General features: G+C 36.1%; 1 protein-coding gene across 1 annotated transcript in view; it reads left to right on the top strand.

Annotated features, from left to right (window-relative positions):
* The first annotated feature begins 771 nt into the window (after positions 1-771).
* LOC106054924 (uncharacterized) overlaps positions 772-22,469 on the top strand; it is a 49,416-nt gene continuing 27,718 nt past the window's right edge. Inside the window, exons 1-14 of the mRNA XM_056003558.1 lie at positions 772-947; positions 3,730-3,882; positions 5,449-5,601; positions 7,015-7,204; positions 7,631-7,726; positions 8,227-8,363; positions 9,211-9,421; positions 10,731-10,852; positions 12,439-12,565; positions 13,533-13,658; positions 15,286-15,480; positions 18,244-18,486; positions 18,612-18,819; positions 20,713-20,876. Of these exons, the coding sequence (XP_055859533.1) occupies positions 861-947; positions 3,730-3,882; positions 5,449-5,601; positions 7,015-7,204; positions 7,631-7,726; positions 8,227-8,363; positions 9,211-9,421; positions 10,731-10,852; positions 12,439-12,565; positions 13,533-13,658; positions 15,286-15,480; positions 18,244-18,486; positions 18,612-18,819; positions 20,713-20,876 (2,212 nt within the window). The 5' untranslated portion in view covers positions 772-860. The remainder of the gene's footprint in view (positions 948-3,729; positions 3,883-5,448; positions 5,602-7,014; positions 7,205-7,630; positions 7,727-8,226; positions 8,364-9,210; positions 9,422-10,730; positions 10,853-12,438; positions 12,566-13,532; positions 13,659-15,285; positions 15,481-18,243; positions 18,487-18,611; positions 18,820-20,712; positions 20,877-22,469) is intronic.

Genomic DNA, 22,469 nt, shown 5'->3' with positions numbered 1-22,469 from the left:
ACTAGTGAGGATAAAGATAAAGAGAGGAAAGAAAGAAGAGAGAGATGGCAGGAGAGAGGAAGAGAGAGGGAGGAAGGAAGATAGAAAGTATAGAAAGAGGGAGAGAGAGGAAGAGAAAAGAAGATATACGAGAGAGAGACAGAGAGAGACAGAGAGAGACAGAGAGAGAGAGACAGAGAGAGAGACAGAGAGAGAGAGACAGAGAGAGATGAGAGAGAGAGACACAGAGAGAGAGACAGAGAGAGATAACGAGAGAGATAGCGAGCGAGAGAGACAGAGAGAGAGAGAGAGGGAGACAGAGAGAGAGACAGACAGACAGAGACAGAGAGAGACAGAAAGATACAGAGATAGAAAGACAGAGAGACAGAGAGAGACAGAGAGAGAGACAGAGAGAGGCAGGGAGACAGAGAGAGACAGAGACAGAGAGAGACAGGGAGACAGAGAGATAGACAGAGAGAGACAGGGAGACAGAGAGAGAGACAGAGAGAGACAGGGAGACAGAGAGAGAGGCAGAGAGAGACAGAAAGATACAGAGATAGAGAGACAGACAGACAGAGAGAGAGAGAGAGACAGAGAGAGACAGAGAGAGAGACAGAGAGACAGAGAGAGAGACAGAGACAGACAGAGAGACAGAGAGAGAGACAGAGAGAGAGAGACAGACAGAGAGACAGAGAGAGACAGAGAAAGAGACATAGAGAGACAGAGAGAGACAGAGAGAGAGAAAGAGAGTGGTTGAATGTTAAGAAGATAGTGAAACAGTGAACGATTCAACAAGTAATAAAATCAACTTTTTTTTTCTCCCTTTGTGTTCTTCTTTCAAAGACTTTTACCCGTTTGGCGTGCAACAATTAGATCTTTCTATGCCAAGAGATGAAGAGTTAGCTTCAGTTAAAATCACCATTCCATATTCCTTACCGTTCGGAAGTGAAATCTATGATGCATTATGGGTAAGTACTTTAATGTTATCTGTGGCATTTTACGTCTCGAAAGAAAATCATTTCCCTTTGCAACTTCTTGTGTGACTAAAGAGGCCAATCCTTGATACACAGCTGCGGTCGCAGGTTGGGCATTTGTAATCACCAGGCGCCGTTGCATTATCACCCTTCTTTCTGCTTCTGTTGTGTATGACATCTGCAATCCGTGACCCTTCCATTATGCTCTCTCTCCATGTGGATCTATCCAGTACTACTTTTCCCCAGCTGCTAGTGTCGATTTTGAAGAGCTTCATGTCACGTCTGCATACATCCTTATAACGTAAAACACTAATGTTATAAAGCTAAATAATTGACTCAGGTCTCTGGGCATGGGACAGGAGTGGAATTGTTTAGGTACCATTACTGAAATTATATGAAAATAGAATGTGTATTGGTAAGATACCAGGCAATACCTTGATGGACCTGATGGTATTTTAGATAGACGCTAAAAGAACGTTCCAATTGTCGTAAGAGATGAGTCTATGATGTACGCTGGGTTTGCAGAGGGAGTCAGACCCAAGGGCCGCCCAAGACTAACCTACAGAGATGTCTGCAAGCGAGACTTGAGAGCCACGAGCATCGACCAAAAGTTTGTGGGAGGAGATAGCCCAAGAACAGACAGCATGAAGACAGACTGTGCGGGATGGTACGAACTTCGCCGAATGCAAAAGAAACGAAGCTCCGTCAGCCCAGAGAAAGAAAAAGAAAGCTGCCCTGTCAGCTAGCCCTAGGACAGATTAATATAGGCCTACAACGAACTGGCAAACTCTGCCGCTCCAGAATTGGCTTGATCAGTCACTCCAGATCCTGCCCCATCTCAAGACGTAACCAAAGCCAGTGACTCATCTTGGCGCATCCAATGTCTTCCGAGACTATACTATACTGAGTCTATGACTCTTGGAACTCTAGGCCAATAGAAGCATGCCTCCATCTGTCTATCTGCACAAACAATTTTAAAGTCAGAATGGCTGTAAGAACCTTTGTATTTTGTTTGACAGCAAACCTGACAGCACACACAAATCAGATTCAGAAATTATAAGATTTTAAGAGAGAAAAAATGCTGATGAGATGAACTTGATATCGTAAAATATTTAGAAAGGAGTGGGCTTTAATGTATGATGTGTCGAGCTCAGGGATATGAAAATGCAGCTTCTATGTCTGGAACCCTCAGGAGGAGTGAATAAAATGTTAAGAACCAACAGAAAACCTATTTATTAGATGTGTATAACATTCAATTAATTTATGTGGTCATTATTCTTTTTAAAAAAATGCTTTTTGCCTTATTTTTTTTAACAATTGAAAGAAAATGTTCGTTCTGAAATTGTAGCCACTAGAGGGGAGGTTAAGATCTATTGAAATATGTCTTTTATTCTACTGTCTTTGTTTTGTTATTATTATTTTTAGAAAATGTACTTGAAGGCCAATGATACACAATAGTGCCTTTAAGCATTGGACAAAGTGACCAATTAAAACTTTTCTTTACCAAAAGCAAAATACGTAAGCTCAAATTTAAAAAAAGCATTGTGATTCAATAGAAAAATAAAAAAAACAAGAAGAAAATGTCAGGCGAGCAATTACAAGATGCAGGACTCACTATTTAGTAGTAAGTTTCCCTTTCTAACATTGCGGTCAATAGGGCAGATGATGTAAAGGTTTCTGAGGCCCACGGTTAACGAGGTTTTCATGTGGCCGAAACAACTACCAACAGCCTTTACTTTCCCCAACTATTATCGGGTAGGCCTACCCATTAGAGCTGGGAGGACTCAGAGGGGCCTAAAAAATCACGAAATAAAAATCCCAGCCTTCACCAGGATCTGAACCAGGGACTCTAGGTTCTGAAGCCAAGCGCTTCACCACTAAGCCTCCGCGCCTCTATATGCATTGATTGTTTTTTAATGCTGAGCTAGAAGCAATCATTGATGTAGCAGATAAATCAAAAAGTCTTTATTTCAACAACTGACGAAGTATTGTAGATGTTTCAACATTATTAGCGTATATGATGACTCTCCGAAAGACTACATGTATACAGACATACCATTATTGAGAAGACATATAAAGACAGCAAGATTTTTCTTGAAGAAACTAAAAAATTGAGAGTGTACGATTCATATGTCACTAAGACCTTAAAGAAGATATCTGAATCATTTAACAAAACCTTCAAATAGATCATACCCTCTGCGTTTATATGGCGTCGAGTAAAAGATAATTTCTTTTATACATTAAAGTTAAGAAATACTTAAGATCGACTTTAAATTTTATTTATAAGTTTTTAAGTTTGAAATCATGAAAAGTAAATAAAAAAACAACAGTGTAATTTACTTAAGGCGAAATTGTTGCGAAATTGAACTTTAGATACATCGTAATAAACAACTGGATTATAAAGCAGAGTCGACATTTGACAAATGGGCCTACACCATATCAATGCATCCAATGAACAACTTCATTCCCACTTAAAAAGAATCCTATTTCTAATCACATCACTTCAGTTTGATTGAATCGAATCCCTTTAATTAAAAAGTCTGGATCTAAAAATAAATATGATAAAACTGTCATCTGCTAATGGTCTTGTTTTCCACACTTTAAAAAAAATAATTTAGCATAGTTACTATAGATCTTTATACCGAACTAGACTAGACCAGTCAAAAATAGGCCTATGTACTATCTGAAATAGTGAAGTGAAACGAATAGCTCAACTATAGACAAGATTTTTGCAGCAGTGCTTTTTTTTTCTGATGGCTATAATTTTTCATTCTAGATATCAATCAACGGCCTAATTAGTTTTGGATACGATAATTCCAGTTTCTCACCAAAACATCTTCCTGTCAACAAGTATTCCAAATTGCTTGCAGTTTATTGGTCAGATTTAGATCTTCTGAAAGGAGATACAATTGCAGAGATTTACTATCAGGTGAACTTTTTTTTTCCATTTTTGATTTAGCTCTAGATCTATCAAGTAGATCTATAAAATCTATTATTATCTTATAAAATGCAGACGTTACTTCAAAAAAAAAAGAAGATGATTACGTCCTACGCGTGTTCCAAGGTAAATCTAGTCGTGTATGTTAACCAACGACTTCAATTCTGCCAAGTCACTGGTTTTCCTGGCAACTTCTCGAACCCCTTGCCTTGGCCTTGGGCTTGGCCCTTTGTCTTTGTTAAGTACTTATATACATGATTTATTATGACTTATGATTTATGATGTCTTATCAAACACCCAACTGTATTTTTTTTAAATTCGCCTTTAATTCGATGGTTATGGCGAAACTAGTCAATTCTTATTGTGTATCATGTCATCCATTTCTTTATAGTTTAGGTAGACACATTTAATCATTTAGTATCATTTATACCTGAAGAAATAAATAAGAATTATTTTTTAAATAAAATCAAAGTGTATTGGTATAATAGCGTCGCATTTGTTTACCTCTTAGTAAGAATGAAATAGGTCAAGGATTAAGGGTATTTCAATTTGCCAATGAATTATAATGAATGATGCATCAGCTCACCAAAACCTAGATACTATGCTTCTAATTAGGCAGGGAAATATGTGTAATTAATTGTTTAATTTGTCCCTTGCTATCCAAACATGAAAATTGAGGTTAAATAGCCTACAGTATATCTCAGCTTTGGAAAGAAAAGAACACTATTTTAATGCTGAAAATACACATCAAAGGCATATAACACATCTCTATAGGTTGTCTTAGGTATCTTATGGATCTGAGTCACTCAGCAAGCTCAGTATAAAAGATGTCCTTGAGAATTCTTCCATCTGTAGTGCTGGGAATTTTCCTAACATTTTAGCAATTCCTAAAATTTCCCAAGATTTATTTGTTCTTAAAATTCAGACAAAATGTTATTATGCTTGTTTGAGAAAAATGTTGCCATGCCATGATGAAACCACAATTCTAATGTGTTTAGACTGCTAAATGAAAAAAAAAAGAAGAAAATCTGTTTTTAAGTACTCCATTATTAATTACCATATATATATACTCAATACAATTAGGTTACATGTGTATGCCTCTGATTTAGGGCTAGCAGACAGGGCAGGACATTCTATATAATTAAAAAAAAAATATTCATTGACTTTTTTTTTTTTTGGGGGTTGGGGGGGGGGGGGTTGCCTCAGCATGCTTGTGCAGAAAATTTCCTTAAATTATTTAAAAGTCTGCTCTGGCATGTTTCCCCCCCCCCCCCCCCCCCACCACCCCACCTTGGAGCTTAGGGCCTTAGCAAGTTTAAACCCGGTCCTGCTTTGAACCAGGCAAAGGTTCTTTAGGTTGTTTTTTTTATATTTTTTTTGTGTATATCAAGGGTTGTTAATATTTAACCTGTCTTTATTTTCATTTTGTTATCTGAAGAATATTTACATTCAGATGTAATCTAATGCAATGTATTTAGGTTTAATAATTATTCATTATTTATAAAAAAAACAATCTTGCTTTTTTTTATGATATACTTGAATGGGAATCATTTTTAGCTCTACTCTAAAAATGCTGCAAAAAATAAAGACATATTGGACAAAGCAAACTTGGATGTCATGACAAACTCCAATGAGCTGACCTCTTATGATGCCACTTATGTTCTTGTAGTCACATGGGTAGAAGTACCAGCCCATCTAAGTAATGATGAAGTAAGTCTGGGTTTTATTCCTTCTCAAGTTTTTAAAAATTTTTAGTTCACATAAAATATAGGTTAGGCTTTAAGTTCATATAAAATATAGGTTAGGCTTTTAGTTCATATAAAAAATAGGTTAGACTTTTAATTCACATAAAATATAGGTTAGGCTTTTAGTAAGCAATAACCATAGACATAAATGTATTTATGTCTATGGCAATAACACATATAAAATTTTTTCAAATGTAATTAGTAGGAAAAAAATGCTAGTGTAAAACTAAAATGCCTGTTATGAGCTCAAAATCAGACAATTACTGAGATTTGAAATTTGTAATTTCTCTGACATACTGAGTCTACTCACATTTCTAGGGTAAGAAAAAAAAATATTGGCATTTTTTTGGCAAGGAATTGGTAGACCCATGCATTCATTACCTTTGACCCCTCCCCCCAAGATGAATGCATCAGTAGTGCGCTCATTTATTAACTTATCATTTGAGTATCAGTTGTTGTTTTTTTAATGAAATGCAATTAGTTCAAAATTTATTTCTTGTAGTATTTTTTTAAATCTAAATTTCATAGATTTAACCAGTTCAACTTATTTCTTTTTAAATTCTTGTGTTTAAATCCTTATACTTAGTATAACAAATTCTTTTTAAAAAATTTAGATTGATGTATTCTTTTTATAACGGGGCATAAGATGCTCTCCCTAGTAGCACAAACTGTTGAAGCTTTCTTTTTGGTAGTTAGCAGTGACTATTGAGGCTGTTCTGAAGGTCAGTGTTAACAAGCGTCCTTTGTAGTTAGCACTAACTGTTCAGGCTGGTCTGAAGGGTGTTGTAGTTACCTTTTTTTTTCCTCCACACCACCATCTCTTTCAACAACAATTTAAGAAAGATTACCTTTTTTTGCCTCTCAAGGTTCACTCTGACACAGAAGTGTACATTTCTTAGCAGAATTCTTTGTGCAGACTTTTTTTTTTGTTTCTTAATTCCCATACCTTCAACTGTACCCAGTTGGAGAAAATTGTTTGTAATAATCTATAATCTGTTATGCAAGGTAAAGTTGCCCTTTCAGACCTTGTGATCTATAGGGCAGATGATGTAAAGGTCATTTGTCTCTGTGGCCTACGGTTAACGAGGGGTTCATGTGACCAGCACTAATGTCGATCAGGTACCCATTAGATCTGGGTGGACTCAGAGGCGCCCAAAGATTCCAATATTAAAAATCCCAGTCTTCACCAGGATCGAACCCTAGACCCTTGGTTCAGAAGCCAAACTTTTTAACCCTCAGCCACCTTGCCTCCATTTCTGTTATGTAGTCAACATGAAAGAGTTCCTTGAATAATTTAATTTACTAGACTGGAGATAATCATTTCCTTCTCTATAATCATTGCTGAGTTAATTCTAAAATGTTAACCCTTTGATTGCAGAGAGTCTCCTTCCAATGTGTGATCATCACTGATGGCTTCACAACATTTGCCCAGTACAGATACACAAATGGAGGGATGAAATTTAACCCTGCGCTGGCCAGACCTGTAGTGGTTGGATGGGGAGACACAAACTTTGATACTCAAATCTCCAGCTATTACGTCTTTGATACTGTTCTAGGCAATACAAAAAGTAAGTTGCACTATTTATAGTATTGAACTTCTGAGACGTGCAGTGAAAGAAGAGAGAAAAAAAAGTAAAGTTCCCCTTTCAGACCATGCGATCTATAGGGCAGATGATGTAGATGCCATCTGCTTCTGTGACCCAGAGTTAACATGGGTGTCAAGTACTGTCAAGTGGCCAGCACAATGACCAACTGCCTTTACTTTTCCCTAACTGATATCAGGTACCCATTAGAGCTGGTTGGTGTTATCACTAGGATTTGAACCCGGATCCCTGGTTTAGAAGCCAAGCACTTTACTACTCAGCCACCATGCCTCCAAAGAGAGATAATTGTTTAAATAAATCCTTACAGTTTGTTACATTACCTCCCTTCTCTTCCACTTTTTACAACTGAGGAAACATGCGATTTTAATATTGTTATTTTTTCTCCCGCAGCCCAATCACTTGGTTACTGGTTTTTTAAAGTTGGCGGAAGTGAGAACTTTCAAGCCAGGTGTCAGAATTGGTATCAAAATAACATTGTCGAAAAAAGTAATTATCAAATATTTTTAATGTCCGAATTCTGTTGTCTTAACATCTTTGTTTAATTATGTATTATTCATACATCTGTTATAATTTTTAGTTTTTAAAATTATTTATGTATAAAATTATTTGTGTAAAAAAAAAGATGTGTTTGTGATAAAAAAGAAAACAAAAATCAGTTGACACATCATTAGACAATATTTTGCTAAGTTTGCTAAGCAGTAGAGTTGTAACACCTTCCAATATTTGTAATGAATGTATTTTATAAGAAAGATTTTATAGATTTCTTACAAGTGTTTGGTTTCTTGCATAAAATCAGATGATCAAATATGCGAACTTCAACCATTTCTAAAGAATTTTCTCCCCTTATCTTTCTAGCTTTAATTTTTTTTTTCTTTTCTTCTTTAAGCCAGAGTTTATACATTTAAAATCTATAACTTTAAAAAAATCTATATTTTGTCATCAGAGCTAGCTTAATTTGACTTTATTTCTATACTTGGCTCTCACAGCAAACTTGCAATCAGGGTTGGACAGATTGCCTAACTGTCCCTGCAGTGAATTAATTGCTGAGTTTAGTGCTCTATGGAACAAAACCACACAGAACCATTGTTATGACACTGTTGCCAACTATGGAGATTTTGGAATGGTAAATAAAATTATTATGACAGATTTTTTTTCGAGAGCAGTTTGCACCAGAGTTTTCACCATTCCTTTTATCTTATTTATGTCTATATTGCTAAACAACATAACCCAATGGTGAAGATGTGAAATAAAATAGAATAACTTACATTAATATCCTTTAATGCTGCGGTTTGTGTATGCTTTGAGACAGTTGATAATCTTAAAAATATATAAAATAATGAAACCAAATATAGCTTCTGCTTATTTACCTAACCTTTTACCTTTACCTATCCCTTAATGTGTTGGACCGTTGGGACACCAAACAAGACTCGTCGGACATCTTTTTCCATCCCTCCCTATCATTTGCCGTGTTTAAAATCTCATTCAATGGTAGGCCCATCCATTCTTTTATCGATCGATTTATCTGTCTGCCTCTTCTTCTTTTTCCTGGTACTGTTCCCTGAAGGAAGGTCTTTGCGAGCCCAGAAGATCATGTACTATGGCCATAGATTTTAAGCTAGAATTTTTTTGGGCCTATAGTTTGGAGGTCTTCATGGGGTCCAATCGCTGCAGTTACCCTGCCTCTAATCTCTTGGTTTGTGATGCGGTCTTTGCTTAGTTACCATTTAGAATATTAATCAGCTGTGGGAATTTTTTAATGTGCTCGGACAAATGTGTGCTAGTGCTCCTTTTTTCCTGGTGCCATTAGAGCTTGCAACAGGTTGCCTGACTCCAATAATTTAGCAGAGTTTAAGTCTGGTCTAGTTTAAGACTAGATTAACTATTGGACTTTGTTGTCATAGTTTTTCAACGTACATCTTTATAAGATAAGATAAAAGTTATATAATATAAACTAAATGTTTACTTTTCAGAGGTGTTGTTACAGAGAAGGGGGAAACTTTGAAAATCGGCCTCGACTAGCTGGCTCCTTTCAAAGGTACAATTCTCTTGGAAAAAATCCTTATGGACATGCTTTGAATGATGAACTGCCTTATTTCTGGTGTTGTCAGCAATCCAACTTGTGTGAGAAGTACTATGAACTTAGACCAATCAGCACTTGTAATTCAAACTCATTTCAAAGAGGTATTTAGCATGATTTTTTTCTTGTGGTATTGTCATGAAATAATAAATTTGAAATTTTAATTTTCATGTTAAATGTTTTTTACAATATTTTGTTAAATGAAGGATAAATATTATTTTTTATATCAGTCATAAAATATTTCTTAGATGATACTTAGAACTAGTCTAGATCTTTGTGACTTGTCCAATGGCATTGAGTTAAACATTTTTCACAATCCAAAATAAAAATAATTTTTTGTTTTTATACAAATTAACTTGTATAATATTTAAATGGCTTGCATTTTCTTTTAAATCCATACCCACTATATTATTGTGTGATAACTAACCCAAAATTTATGAAGTTTAATCTTATATGGTTGTTAAAAAGTTAAAAAATTTTCACAATTCAAAAAAAAAATAATTTTGTTTCTATACAAATTAACTTGTATAATATTTAAACGGCTTACATTTCCCTTTAAATCTATACCAACTATATTATTGTGTGATAACTAACCCAAAATTTATGAAGTTTAATCTTAACATGGTTGTTTACTATGAATGGATAAAGGGAATAGATCTAACAGAATGTGGGGAAAAAAATCTCGATAGAAATTTAAATCAGTTTTGTTTGTTACAATGCATTGGGACCTTCTTCTTTGAGAATAAGTCAATGAAAAGTCCTGACCTGAAAAGAATGAAACCATTAAATTTTTTAAAGGATATTTTTTATGAAGGAGGTTCTTACACAATACATAAAAGGGAGTTAAAGATGGACAGAAACCCTGCTGATTCGCGTGGTACTTACATGTCACCTCATAGGTCAAGAATTTGTGGTTTCCCAAACTGCTATAGTTAGCAGGTCATCATAGGGTCTGATCGCTGCAGTAACCCTGCCTGTAATCTCTTGGTTTGTGATGCGGTCTTTGCTTATTTACCATTTTGAATATTATTCAGCTGGCCTTGTGGGAATTTTTTAAAGTGCTTGGACAAATGTGTACTAGTGCTCCTTCTTTCCTGGTGCCATTAGAGCGTGGAACAGGTTGCCTGACTCCAATAATTTAGCAGAGTTTAAGTCTCTCTAATTGCCACCCAAGACTAGATTAACTTACGTACGTAGATGTCACCATATAGGTCAAGAATTTGGGGTTTCCCAAACCTGTTGAGACAGAGATGAGTCAAATAGAATATGAGACACAGTTTTCTCTTCTTTCCCTGCTAGTCCTTAAGGTTTAGTAGTTTCATAACTTGTACTGTTTACTGTTATCATATAAATGTATGTGTGTGTGCACTTTGTTTTATTCTTCACTGACATTTATTGCTTGAACTTTTTTAGCCCTGTTGTTTGGCGACCCACACATTATTACACTAGATCAGAGGTCATTCATATTCAACGGTCTCGGGGAGTACAGACTTTTAGAAATCACGCAACTTTCAGTTGTAAATTTTATTATGCAGGTAAGTCTGACAACTTTATGGCTGTGAATTTTTGCAACAGCACTAACTTCTGAGTGGCTTATGATTAGATCCATAAAACGTCTTCTTTTTCTATCATAAATGACACCATTTGTCATAAAATTTCACTTTTTTGTTTTACACGCCCCTTTAGGAAATAAATGAATTTGTTTTTTTTCTTGTCTTACAAAGCAAAGAACAACAACATGACAAACATTGTTTGGTAGTACAGTCTCCACAAATGTAGTTCTTATTTTAACTTTATTTCTAAACTATTCTATTGTAATCCTTTAGACTAAAGTTTAGACTTAGATTCTCTTGCACCATTCAGTGCATTAAGCGACAATCTGTCTCCATAGAAACCGTAAATCATATCCTTTTTTTATGCCCCTTCCTAATCCACCTTAGGCGGACCCTACTACCACTCCAGCCCAACATAACCAACACTGAAAAAAACAGCACACTATTTTTCTTTGGCACAGTCTGCAAAAGAGCTGACAGCTCAGTAGCTAAAAGCTGGCTAGAAGTCTCCATAGAAACCAGTCTTCAGAAATGTTGGCAGCCTGTTCAAAACTGCCATGAGATGCTTCATGAACTTGCAGAGCCTGTGTGTGTGTGGTTTCCTTATTTGCACGTTATTGCTACTCTGGGGGGTGCCCAATAGATACGCATCATTAGAGAAGGCATGAACACTGACTTGCAATATCACAACCTGTGGACAGCTTAGAGCAATAGCTCGTTGCCACGTCACAGGTCTGTACAACATGGTAATGAGCTATTGGTCTAATTTGGCCACAGTTTCTGATGTTGCCTACTATAACCAATGGTCTCAGGCTAATTCAATTAATCTGAGAACATGTCCTTCAAACCTCATGCAACACTCTGTCATAGCATCAAGTCTCCATTCAGCAAAAGATTTCTCAGTTTGCGACACGAATCTAAGTCGTTCTTAAAATTCATCTTAGCCCTTGAGCTTAGCAGCAGAGGCAATGTTTTGTCATCCAGTTACACTGCGTCGCATTCTGCAAAGATCTCTGACACTCTCTTCTCATCCATCAGCACCACTAGATTGCAGGTCCTCTTTGTATGTTAACTTCTGAAACCTCTCTAAATGCTCTTTCATTTTTTTATATCTTAGTTCCCTTACATTTGGAACTGATAACCTCAGAAATGTAGTAGTAAAGTCAAAGTAAAGTTCCCCTTTTAGACCTTGCAATCTATAGGGCAGAGGATGTAAAGGTCATTTCTTTATGTGGCCTACGGTTATTGAGGGTGTCATGTGGCCAGCAAAATGAGCTTTATTTTCCCCAACTCATGTCAGATATCCATTAGAGATGAGTGGAAAGAAATGTAGACAAGTACAAATTAAAGGAGTATTGCAACTGGTTACATTTTTGTAGAAGACTAGTTTTGAAAAGGTATTTTTAGTTAGACATGTAAAAAAAAAAAGTAAAGTTTCCCTGTCAGACCTTGTGATCTATAGGGCAGACAATGTAAAGTTAGGAGTAACTTAATTCCTGGTTTCCCAAACCTTTACAACAGTAGACATGAATTCTCTTTAAGTACTCTGTACTTATCTATTCTCACAGGGTCGTACATGCAGAGCAATGTTTAACAATGGAAGTCTGATCAATTCTGCTACCATTTGGTGTGCCTTGACGTTCCGCACTACATTGAAGGACACCTTCAGTATTGAAATGAATAAAAACAGAACATGTAAGCAAGAGCAATAATGTGCAACAAAAAATAATATTTTCATAAATATATACGCTTTAAAAATAAAAATTCTTCAAAAATTGTATGACCTGTGAACTTAGATTAAACATTTTCTATCTCCTAGTCATTAGTAAGTATAGATTTCAGTGATAAATAAGGTTCCATGATCCAGAAATGTTTCTGTAGGTAACGGGTTATGAGGGTCTCTATTGAACAGACCAACAAATCTCTTATCTTTGATTTCTATGAGATACTCATTAGAGCTGGTTAAATTTAGGGACATCCAAAAATATTGACTCCAAATATCTTAACCTTCGCTGGAGTTTTAAAGCCAAATGTTGTAGTACTCTGCTGCTCTTATTTCATGATTCAAATTGATCTTGTGTGGTAAAACAAGATTTTCACGTTAGACTGGCTGTCATCTCAGTGGTTCTGGGTTCATACCCTGCCAGCTGCCATCCTCTGGGAGGCTCAGACTAGGATGTAGATTATCATCAACTCTGTAGGGAACATCCGAAAATATTTTACAATTTAGGGAACCAGGAATTTAGTTAATAAAATTAAAATTTAATGATGTGCATGTCCACAGTGGGAAAATTAATTCATTTACTCAGAAATACATAAAATTTAATCCAGGAAGTTTTTTTTTCATTTATTATGTTCACTTAGTGTTTACTAGTTTAACATTTAGCACTAAGTGTTAACTAGTTCAACATCAAAAAACTTAGTTTTCACTAGTTTAACATCCAGCACATTGTGTTCACTAATTTAATATCCAACAAACAATTTTCACTACTTTAACATCAAACAAAAAATGTTCACTAATTTAACATCCAGCACTTAGTGCTCACTAGTTTAACATCCAGAATTTAATGTTCACTGTCTTCCATGTAAGTCATTCAACTTAAAAATAATTTTAATTTTTGTTTGACATTATGTCATGAAATGTTTGTTTCATTTCTATCAGCACTAATTTTGTATGTCAATAAAGAGGACATCAGCAGACGCCTAGATGGAAATTACTATTATAATAAAATTGATGGCATGATTGTTAAAAAAGAAGCAGGCATTCTTCAAGTTGTGACAACTGATTGTAAGTTGGTGATCCACTGGTAATAGAAATTAGGTTATATTAATATAAAAAATCTTAACAATATTGCAATTAAATTTCTCTAAAGAATTAACAAGGCAAGATCCTATTTACTAATTATCTTAGTGACTTGTGTTATAAATTACAGAGATTATGTCAAAACAAAAAAAAATAATAATTACGTCCTATGCGTATTCATGTGCTCATCTAATCATACATAATAATTAGTGATAAAAAAAAAAGAGACAAACAATTAACACAAAGATAAGTTAACTTAATCCTATTTAGTGTTAATTGTTTGTCTTAATTTTCTATATCACTTGATAGGCAGCCATATATCCAACTCATTGTTTAGAATAGGATATGTTATGAATTCATTGATGCTGTTCTTTACCAGTAAAAATATGTATTCACGTATTCTTTTAATAGTAACTTGCCTTACTAAAGATGTGACTCTAAATACTTTCATTCTTGCGTTATCTTATCTTATCTTATATAATACAGACGTTACTTCAAAAAAGAAGATGATTACGTCCTACGCGTCATGCATTTAGTCATGCATATTAACCAATGACTTAAATTCTGCCAAGTCACTGGTTTTCCTGGCTAGCTCAGGCAACCCATTCCATGCTCTAATAGCACTAGGGAAGAAGGAGTATTTGTACAAATTTGTCCTAGCATATGGGACGAGGAATGTGCCTTTATCTTTGTGTCTTTCAGAGTATTTTATTAAATTTTGTTTTTGTATTTGAAGATTATGGTTCAGTGTTTTATGTATGATTGCTACTTTACTTTTGAGCCTTCTGTCCTGAAGGCTTTCTAAATTTATTGATTTTACTAAAGGTGTTACTCTAGTCAAATGTGAATATTCGTTTGTTATGAATCTCACTGCTCTATTTTGTGTCTGTTCCAGTTTCTTAATGTTTTCTTGAGTTGAGGGGTCCCAAACGGAGGATGCATATTCTATTATTGGCCTAACCAAGGTTAAGTAACATTTTAGTTTTATGTTCTTATTTGATTTATAGAAATTTCTTTTAATAAATCCTAATGCTTTGTTTGATTTTTTTGTAGTTTCATCAATATGTGGATTCCATGATAGTTTTTCATTTATTATAACACCTAGGTATTTTGCGTTTTTAGTCTGTGATACTGGTTTGCCATGAATAAGATAAGTGGAATTAATTTGTTTTAGTTTTTTTGTTACTCTTAACAACTGACATTTTTCTGGGTGGAAAGACATGCTCCAATTTGATTCCCATTTCTGTAATTCATCTAATTCTCTTTGTAAAATATCTGTGTCTTGTGTTGTTTTTATTGTTCTATATATTATGCAATCGTCTGCAAATAATCTGACTTTTGTTCCTGAACTAATGCAATTTGGTAAATCATTTATGTAAATTAAAAATAGTAGTGGACCCAAGACTGTACCTTGAGGTACACCTGAGTTTACTGTTATCGGTGTTGATTTAGAGCCATTTATTATTACAGTTTGTTCTCTCCCTATCAGAAAGTCTTTAATCCACTGATGCAGTGGACCATTAATGCCGAAATATTTTAATTTTTTAAGCAAACTATGGTGGTGAACTTTGTCAAAGTTAAGAATGTAACTGTGACATATTTCTTCTATTAGATATCAGTGTTAATTTTATAATGAACAATCAAATGTTGGAGTTTTCTGTTGATCTACCACTCATGTATCAAAAATTGACCAAGGGACTGCTGGGAAATTTCAATGGCAACAGTGGCGATGATTTCATATTTCCCAACGGAACAGTGTTGTCCAATAACTCAAGAGAAAGTGTCCTGTTCGACTATGGGAACTCTTGTAAGTTAAGACACTTTTTAACAAAGTTTATATCAGCTCACACTGTCAATCTGGTACAAATTTTCAAAACATTATTTCTCCCACATTGCATTCTCGGATCAAACTGAAACTTTGTACAATTATTAATTCAAAAAAATGAAATAGGGGCTATTAATTAATTTTGTTTGGTATTGAAAAGGGGGAAATAAATCTTACAGTATAGAGATATGGTTGCTTAATTTGAGGTTCTTTCCTGTAAGTTAGGCTTTTTAAAATATATTTTTTTTTATATTTTACTTGTTAAATTTTTAAATTATAGTATCTAAATGAAATAGTATAGCCCTTCAAATAGTCGGTTCCCGGTCATTTCATCCCCGGTCACTTCATCCCCGGTCACTTCATCTCCGGTCATTTCATCCCCGGTCATTTCATCCCCGGTCATTTCATCCCCTGGTCACTTCATCCCCTGGTCACTTCATCCCCCGGTCACTTCATCCCCCGGTCACTTCATCCCCCGGTCACTGCATCCCCGGTCATTTCATCCCCCTGTCACTTCATCCCCCGGTCACTTCATCCCCCGGTCACTTCATCCCCCGGTCACTGCATCCCCGGTCATTTCATCCCCCTGTCACTTCATCCCCGGTCATTTCATCCCCTGATATTTTCATCATCTGATCATTTTTATCTAACAAATTGTAGGCCCCTAATTTTAAAAAAATTATGACATGAGCAATATTTAATGTATTCATTTTTTAAAATTTAAATGACAAAATTGTAACACGTTAATGTTTAAAAGGAATTAAAGCAAAACTTATACAGGCGACATGATATCACGAGGATGGATGAACTCCGCCTTTATTAGAAAAAAATAAAACCTTATTTCAAGGTTAAAAATGAGGCGCCCATTTTCAAGAAAGAGCGATTGAAAAATAAAATAAAGTGAAACATGGTCGTACTTTCACCACACCTTGGCCTTTGATGATAAGTTGTCAGCGGCTGTCATAATTATTGTAATCGTACTTCTATCTCTCAAAAGATTTTCACTACTTCCACCAAACCTTGGCCTTCGATCCGGATAAAATCATGATATTACAACCCCCACATCCAATAGAAGCGCTATAGCTAAGTACACATCCAGATTTACAATATAATATTAGATTTCTCATTAAGAAAACAAAGTGGAAGAGGAAACACTATAAACGCATTAGTAACAAGTCATAAAATGTCAAAAAGCATTCTACATAATCATATTTATATATAAAATATTTAATTGGGGATGAAATGACCAGGGATGAAGTGACCGGGGGATGAAGTGACCAGGGGATGAAATGACCGGGGATGAAGTGACCGGTCACCAAATAGTTATTGAAATACTATATTCTGACTTGCTGGTTCAATTATTTTACGGTGGCACATTTAACTAATAGGAAGGAGCTGTGGCTAAGGAGCAAAGTGCTTGGCTTCTGAACCGGGGGTCCTAGGTTTGAAGACTGGGATTTTTAATTTTGGGATCTTTGGGGCCCTCTGAGTCCACTCAGCTCTAATGGGTTTCTTTCCTTATTCAATGTAATTCTCTGATTCAAACTTTGATAAAAATTACTACAATGTGGCTGGGCAGCTAAGCTACTTTGCTAGGGGTCTTGACTTGAATCCTACTGTTGACCAGGAATGGTTGATTAGTTGTGTAGTTTTGTTTCACTTTGCATGTTTAGTATCTTCCTTTAGAATTGAAGATTATTACATCCAGCCCAAACCTGGCAAAGGATAATGGCTGATGGGGATTAAACTTGAAGCCACTGAAAGGACAGTCCAGAGTGAATACCACATGACTATGCAGCATGCTGATCACTCACATCAGCTGTGAAACATTTTCCTAGATATCCCCCCCTCCCCATTTTTTAAAATCTTTACCTCTCCCTTAGTCTGTTGCACCGTTCGGGCACCATGCAAGATTTGTCGACCGTCTTTCTCCATTCCTCTCTGTATTTTGCCTTAGTTAGAACCTCTTTCAATGTCAGGCCCGCCATTCTTTTATGTTGGCCTCCCATCGCTTTCTCTGTCTGCCTCTTCTTTTTTTTTTTCCATTGCTAGGAACCTCTCTCTAGCTCTGCAGTCAGCATCCAAGAATCATAAGCATATAAAAATGGTTTTGGTGCCACTATACCTTTGTCTTTCCATATTATTTTAAGTTTTGAGAGGGCTGCTGTGGACTGTGCTATTTGGGCCAGTAGTTTAGGTTTTGTTCCCTCATCTGAGACAATAGTTCCAAGGTATTTGAAACTACTGACACTGTCTGCTTTTCACCTCCAACACTGATGCCCCTTTTAAAGCCCTGTTGGCCATTGGTCATAATTTGTTTTGTCTTTTTGGCATTTATTTCCATACCATTTGCTGCGGAAGTCTTGTCCATGCGCATCACCAGGTCAACTAGTTCTTCTTCTGTCCCTGCTAGGTCATCCGCGAAGCGCAAGCTAGTAATTCTTCCTCTTCCAATGCTTACAGTACCTTCATAGCCCTCGAGAGCATCTTCCATTATCCTTTCTTACTCCAACTTTGGTTTTAAACCACATGACCAAAAAAAAAAGAGAAAGAAAGATATGCTATACTAAAACAATAGGAAAAAGAACAAGTATAATACCTCCGTTGTTTTCCCAATACAGTCTAATATTAACTTAAATTGAATCTTGTTTAAACAAAAAACTTTTTTTTTTATAGTGGACAGCTATTTTGAATCATTAAACATAACAATATTGTTCAAGTCTTTCCATTCTTTTATTTTTTTAGGGAGAGTGGTTGATTCCATTTTTACCTACAGCTATGGTCAAAACACATCAACTTATTCTGATCCTCTCCACAAACCTCTTTTTTTGGATGAGAATCCGCAATATGTGGATGACGCTGCTAAGGTGTGCAATGGAATACGCAACTTACCCTGTATATTTGATTACATTGCAACACGGAACATACAAGTGGCCCAAAGCTCTCTGAATGCCAGCACTAACCAAGAGACTATTGTTAAAGTCAAAGGTAAGAAATATCTTCTTTTTTTTTTTTTACAAAGATTGTATCAACTCACTATCTGTCTGTCTATATATATGTCTGTGTGGTAAAAAGTTCTTTGAAAAGTAAGTCATTGAAGACTTTTGTTTCAGAGGATGTGCCTCCATCATTGTCAACACCCAATCAAACTTTTGTGAGAGACAACAGCACATTCACCATCTCAGTGCCAGGTCAAAGCTCCAGGGATCAGAATGTCACCTGCCAGAAAATTAGCGGCTCTAACTACACAGTGTCCACTGTCAATGGGTCATCTTGTCGTGTCCAGGGAACAATCTACAGTCCTCAACTAGAGGTCATTGCGTAAGTTACCTTTTCAGTTCTCACATTCAATGAACATGAACATAATACAGGAAATACTGCATTCCTCATTAATCTTCGTACTCGATGTTATTATTACAAGGTTTGCCATCCAAAAAGATTCATGTTTTAAAGTTTGTTCTCAGAGACTAGAAATGGAATCATTTCATTAACATAGACTTTTAATTTCCTTTAACCTCACATGTCTCAAAGTCAGACACTAGAAGTGATCTGTTTCTTAATTTCTTTGTTTCTTGACACAACAAACGGGTTCCAAAGGACTGTCGATGCCAGGGTGAAGGGGATAAGCTCCCACTTTCCAAGAAATGCTCCCATGGCTTGCATCTCTAAATGCCTCTGACAGTCAAATCCAGCTCCTGGCCTTCACGTGTGATTTTCCCAAAAATCTGGCAGAACCTGCTCTTACAAACTGACAGGAGAAGGGATGAAAGGCGGAACACTGGAGCCTCAAAACCAGTTTAGCTTCGTGTTGATGGGGCATGTCAGCCTAAATAACGCAACCCATCTAGGAGAAGGAAAACTCTTGACTCCAAACCTCCATTTTTGTAGCGATACTCCCCCGTGTGGGTATCAGGGCTTGGAAATGACCAAGAGTAATAAATAACCCCACTGCCTTTCCACTTGCATTTCACTAAGCAAATAATAGTGGACCTTCCCCCCCTCTAGGTGCTTTTTGACGGAGGTCTGGATTGCACTACTCCAGACGGAGGTCTATATCTCACTATACTCTACTACTAGATATAAACCCATCATGAAGTTTTTTCTGGATCTGGTGAATGTGATAGCGTCAAGTGGCCTAGATCTAGGATGTGACGATTCCACAGGGCAAACCCAGGGCACAGTCCACCTTAAGCTTTCTACTGCAGAATAGTTCCATTTGGAGAGCTCTGTGGATGGCGGAGAATGGACCATTGGCCAACCCCACCTTGTCCCATGGATATTCCGGTTACAGTCTTTAGACCCAGATGTTTGTTTCATGTCTGTGTTGGAGAAAATTGCCAAGACCGAAAACTTCCTTAAAATGCGGGGATTATATATTAAAAAAAAAAAGCCTGGGGAAATACCCAGCCTACACTAAAAAAGAAGACAGAACAAACAATCTGTTGAATATTTTTTAATTGTATATGTTTCTGTCACCAAAGATAATCTTTTGATTAGTTTCTTAATTTCTTGGTTTCCTGACATTACAGATAATCTGTCCACAAGTTTCTTAATTCCTTCATTTTCTGACATCTTAGATAATCTTAAGTTTCTTAAGTCTTTTGTTTCCTGTCATTTTCCTCTTTGTGGAGGTATCTAATATTTTTCCAAAGCTTCTCCTCTCTAATGCTTTCAATGATTTTGAAGTCCTTTTTGAGACCAGTGGCCCCTAGGTAATATGAAGTTTATGGACTCCTTTCCTAGTTGTTAAATTGTCACTCAAGTTAAATATTGATCTCCAGTTGTTTATTTACTTTGATTAAGAGTGTATTTCATTTGCAACAATAAATTCCTGCAGTTAGATAGAGGCACATTTCTTATTCCATACGATAGAACAAATTTGTACAAGTTCTCCTTCCTCCCTAGTGCCATTAGGGAATGAATAGGGCTGCCTGAATCAGCCAGGAAAACCAACGACATAGCAGAATTAAAGTCATTGACTAACATGCATGATTAGATTGACACATGAAATGCTTAGGATGTAATTATCTTCTTTTTAAAATAATGCCTGTAATATATAAGATAAGATAAGAATATCCATCCATTTTATTCAAATTGTATTTGAATTTTTAAGTTTAAGATGGACTTGTTTGCTAATGGAAATAATGAATAGTTTGAAATTTATATCTAATTCACTAATTTAACATTCACAATGAATTTGAACTTTTATTTAAGTATTTCAACTGTAAGCCAAACTGGCCTACAGTCAATGGTTGTCCAGATTCCTCTGACTCTGTGTACCTGTCAAAATAAAGGCATTTGTGATTACAACAACACAAGAAAAACTAGCAATGGTGTCTATCTTCTTGCTTCTTGTAACTGTTCTGCAGCTTATGCAGGTAAGTGACGGATATACATGGAATTAAGTCACCTCTTTAATCAAGGAATTTAATTTGTTATACTAGATCTAGAAAGTATAATAACTATGTTAGGCTAAATGTACAGTAGTGATTTCCCACCTATAGGGAACTGGGCTGTTACCACAGTCAAGTATTAGTAAACCCAGTTCATTCTTCCACTTATATGTCATAAAAAGCAACATATATTGAGTAGCTTAATATTCAGTAAAAGGTATCGGGGATTTAACTACTATATGCTTGGGAGAAAAAGCTCTTTGAGTTTGTACAATTTTAAAACTAAAGTGGAGCTAGAAGCTTTAAATAAATAAATTATGGCTTTTATATAGCGCTACTTTCATGCGTATAGCATACTCAGAGCGCTATGGTCCAATCTCAATTGTGGACCAGTGGGTGGAGGGGGTATCTGGGAGAATTTTTTTCCGTGCTGCCTATAGGCTCTCAGTAAACACAATTCTGCTCGAGTCGGGTGTCGAACCTCTAGCCCCCATCATAGGTGGCCAAGCCAAGTTCAAGCGCACTTAGTTTCTCGACCTTCTTTAGTGCTGAACCAAATGATAAATAAACATGACATGTAATATATAATATCAGGATTAGGGTACAAAAGTTATTGATAAAAGTTAATTTAGAAAATATGGTTAAAACCTAGATAAGTTCTGACCTAGCCCCACTGGCTAGCAGTGACATAGGTACCAAACTAACTTCTTACATATTGGCCTCCTTCAGTCATAGAATGACTATTGTTCATCTCGAACATTTTTACATGTGATTGTGTAGCCTTAATTTATCGAGACACTCCTGTCCACATATATTGCAAGTTAAGGTGGCATTTACTTGGATGGTAGTGGAGCAACCATTTTTTTTATTTGACATTCTTTTCTTCCAATGCTGATGACCATGTTTTTTTTAGCTTTCCATTGTTTTTTTGGTCACCATTTCTCTCCACGTAGTGCAGTCTAAGGCTATATCTTCCCAATGGTCAGTATCAATGTTCACTGCTTCACTTCTTACTTGACTATTCAAAAAAATAACTTTTTAAGTCAAAATGATCTGGACCAGTATAGGCCTATAACCAACACCCTGTACGGCAGTGCTGAACAACTGAAGAGAACAGCACACTATTTGTCCTTGGCACAGTCTGCAAAAGAGCTCACAGCTCAGCAGCAATAAAGCTGGCTAGAAGAAGAAGAAGAAGAAGTATAGGCCTAAATATCTGGCTTTAGGTGGCCATAAACAACTCAAAGTCTACTCTCAAGTTACTAATTCCTAGACTACATCAGGATTTGAACTTTCAACTCAAAGTCTACTCTCAAGTTACTAATTCCTAGACTACATCAGGATTTGAACTTTAGTCCCTTCTGATAAGAAGCTGAGTGGTTTATACCAGCTAGCCACACATCCCATTATCTGATCTTTAATTATCAAGAGAACATATGGATGGCTGCCTGGTCGTGCGGTTTGCGCGCTGGACTGTCGTTCAGATTTATCGATGGTCCAGGGTTCAAACCCTGCCCGCTCCCATCCCCCGTCGTCCTGCGGGAGGTTTGGACTAGGAAGTAATTATCTTCAACTTTG

This window comes from Biomphalaria glabrata, chromosome 11 (assembly GCF_947242115.1).
Source record: "Biomphalaria glabrata chromosome 11, xgBioGlab47.1, whole genome shotgun sequence".
Classification (NCBI taxonomy): domain Eukaryota; kingdom Metazoa; phylum Mollusca; class Gastropoda; family Planorbidae; genus Biomphalaria; species Biomphalaria glabrata.
The sequence above is the reverse complement of the archived record's forward strand: the minus strand, read 5'-3'. Positions and strand labels throughout refer to the sequence as shown.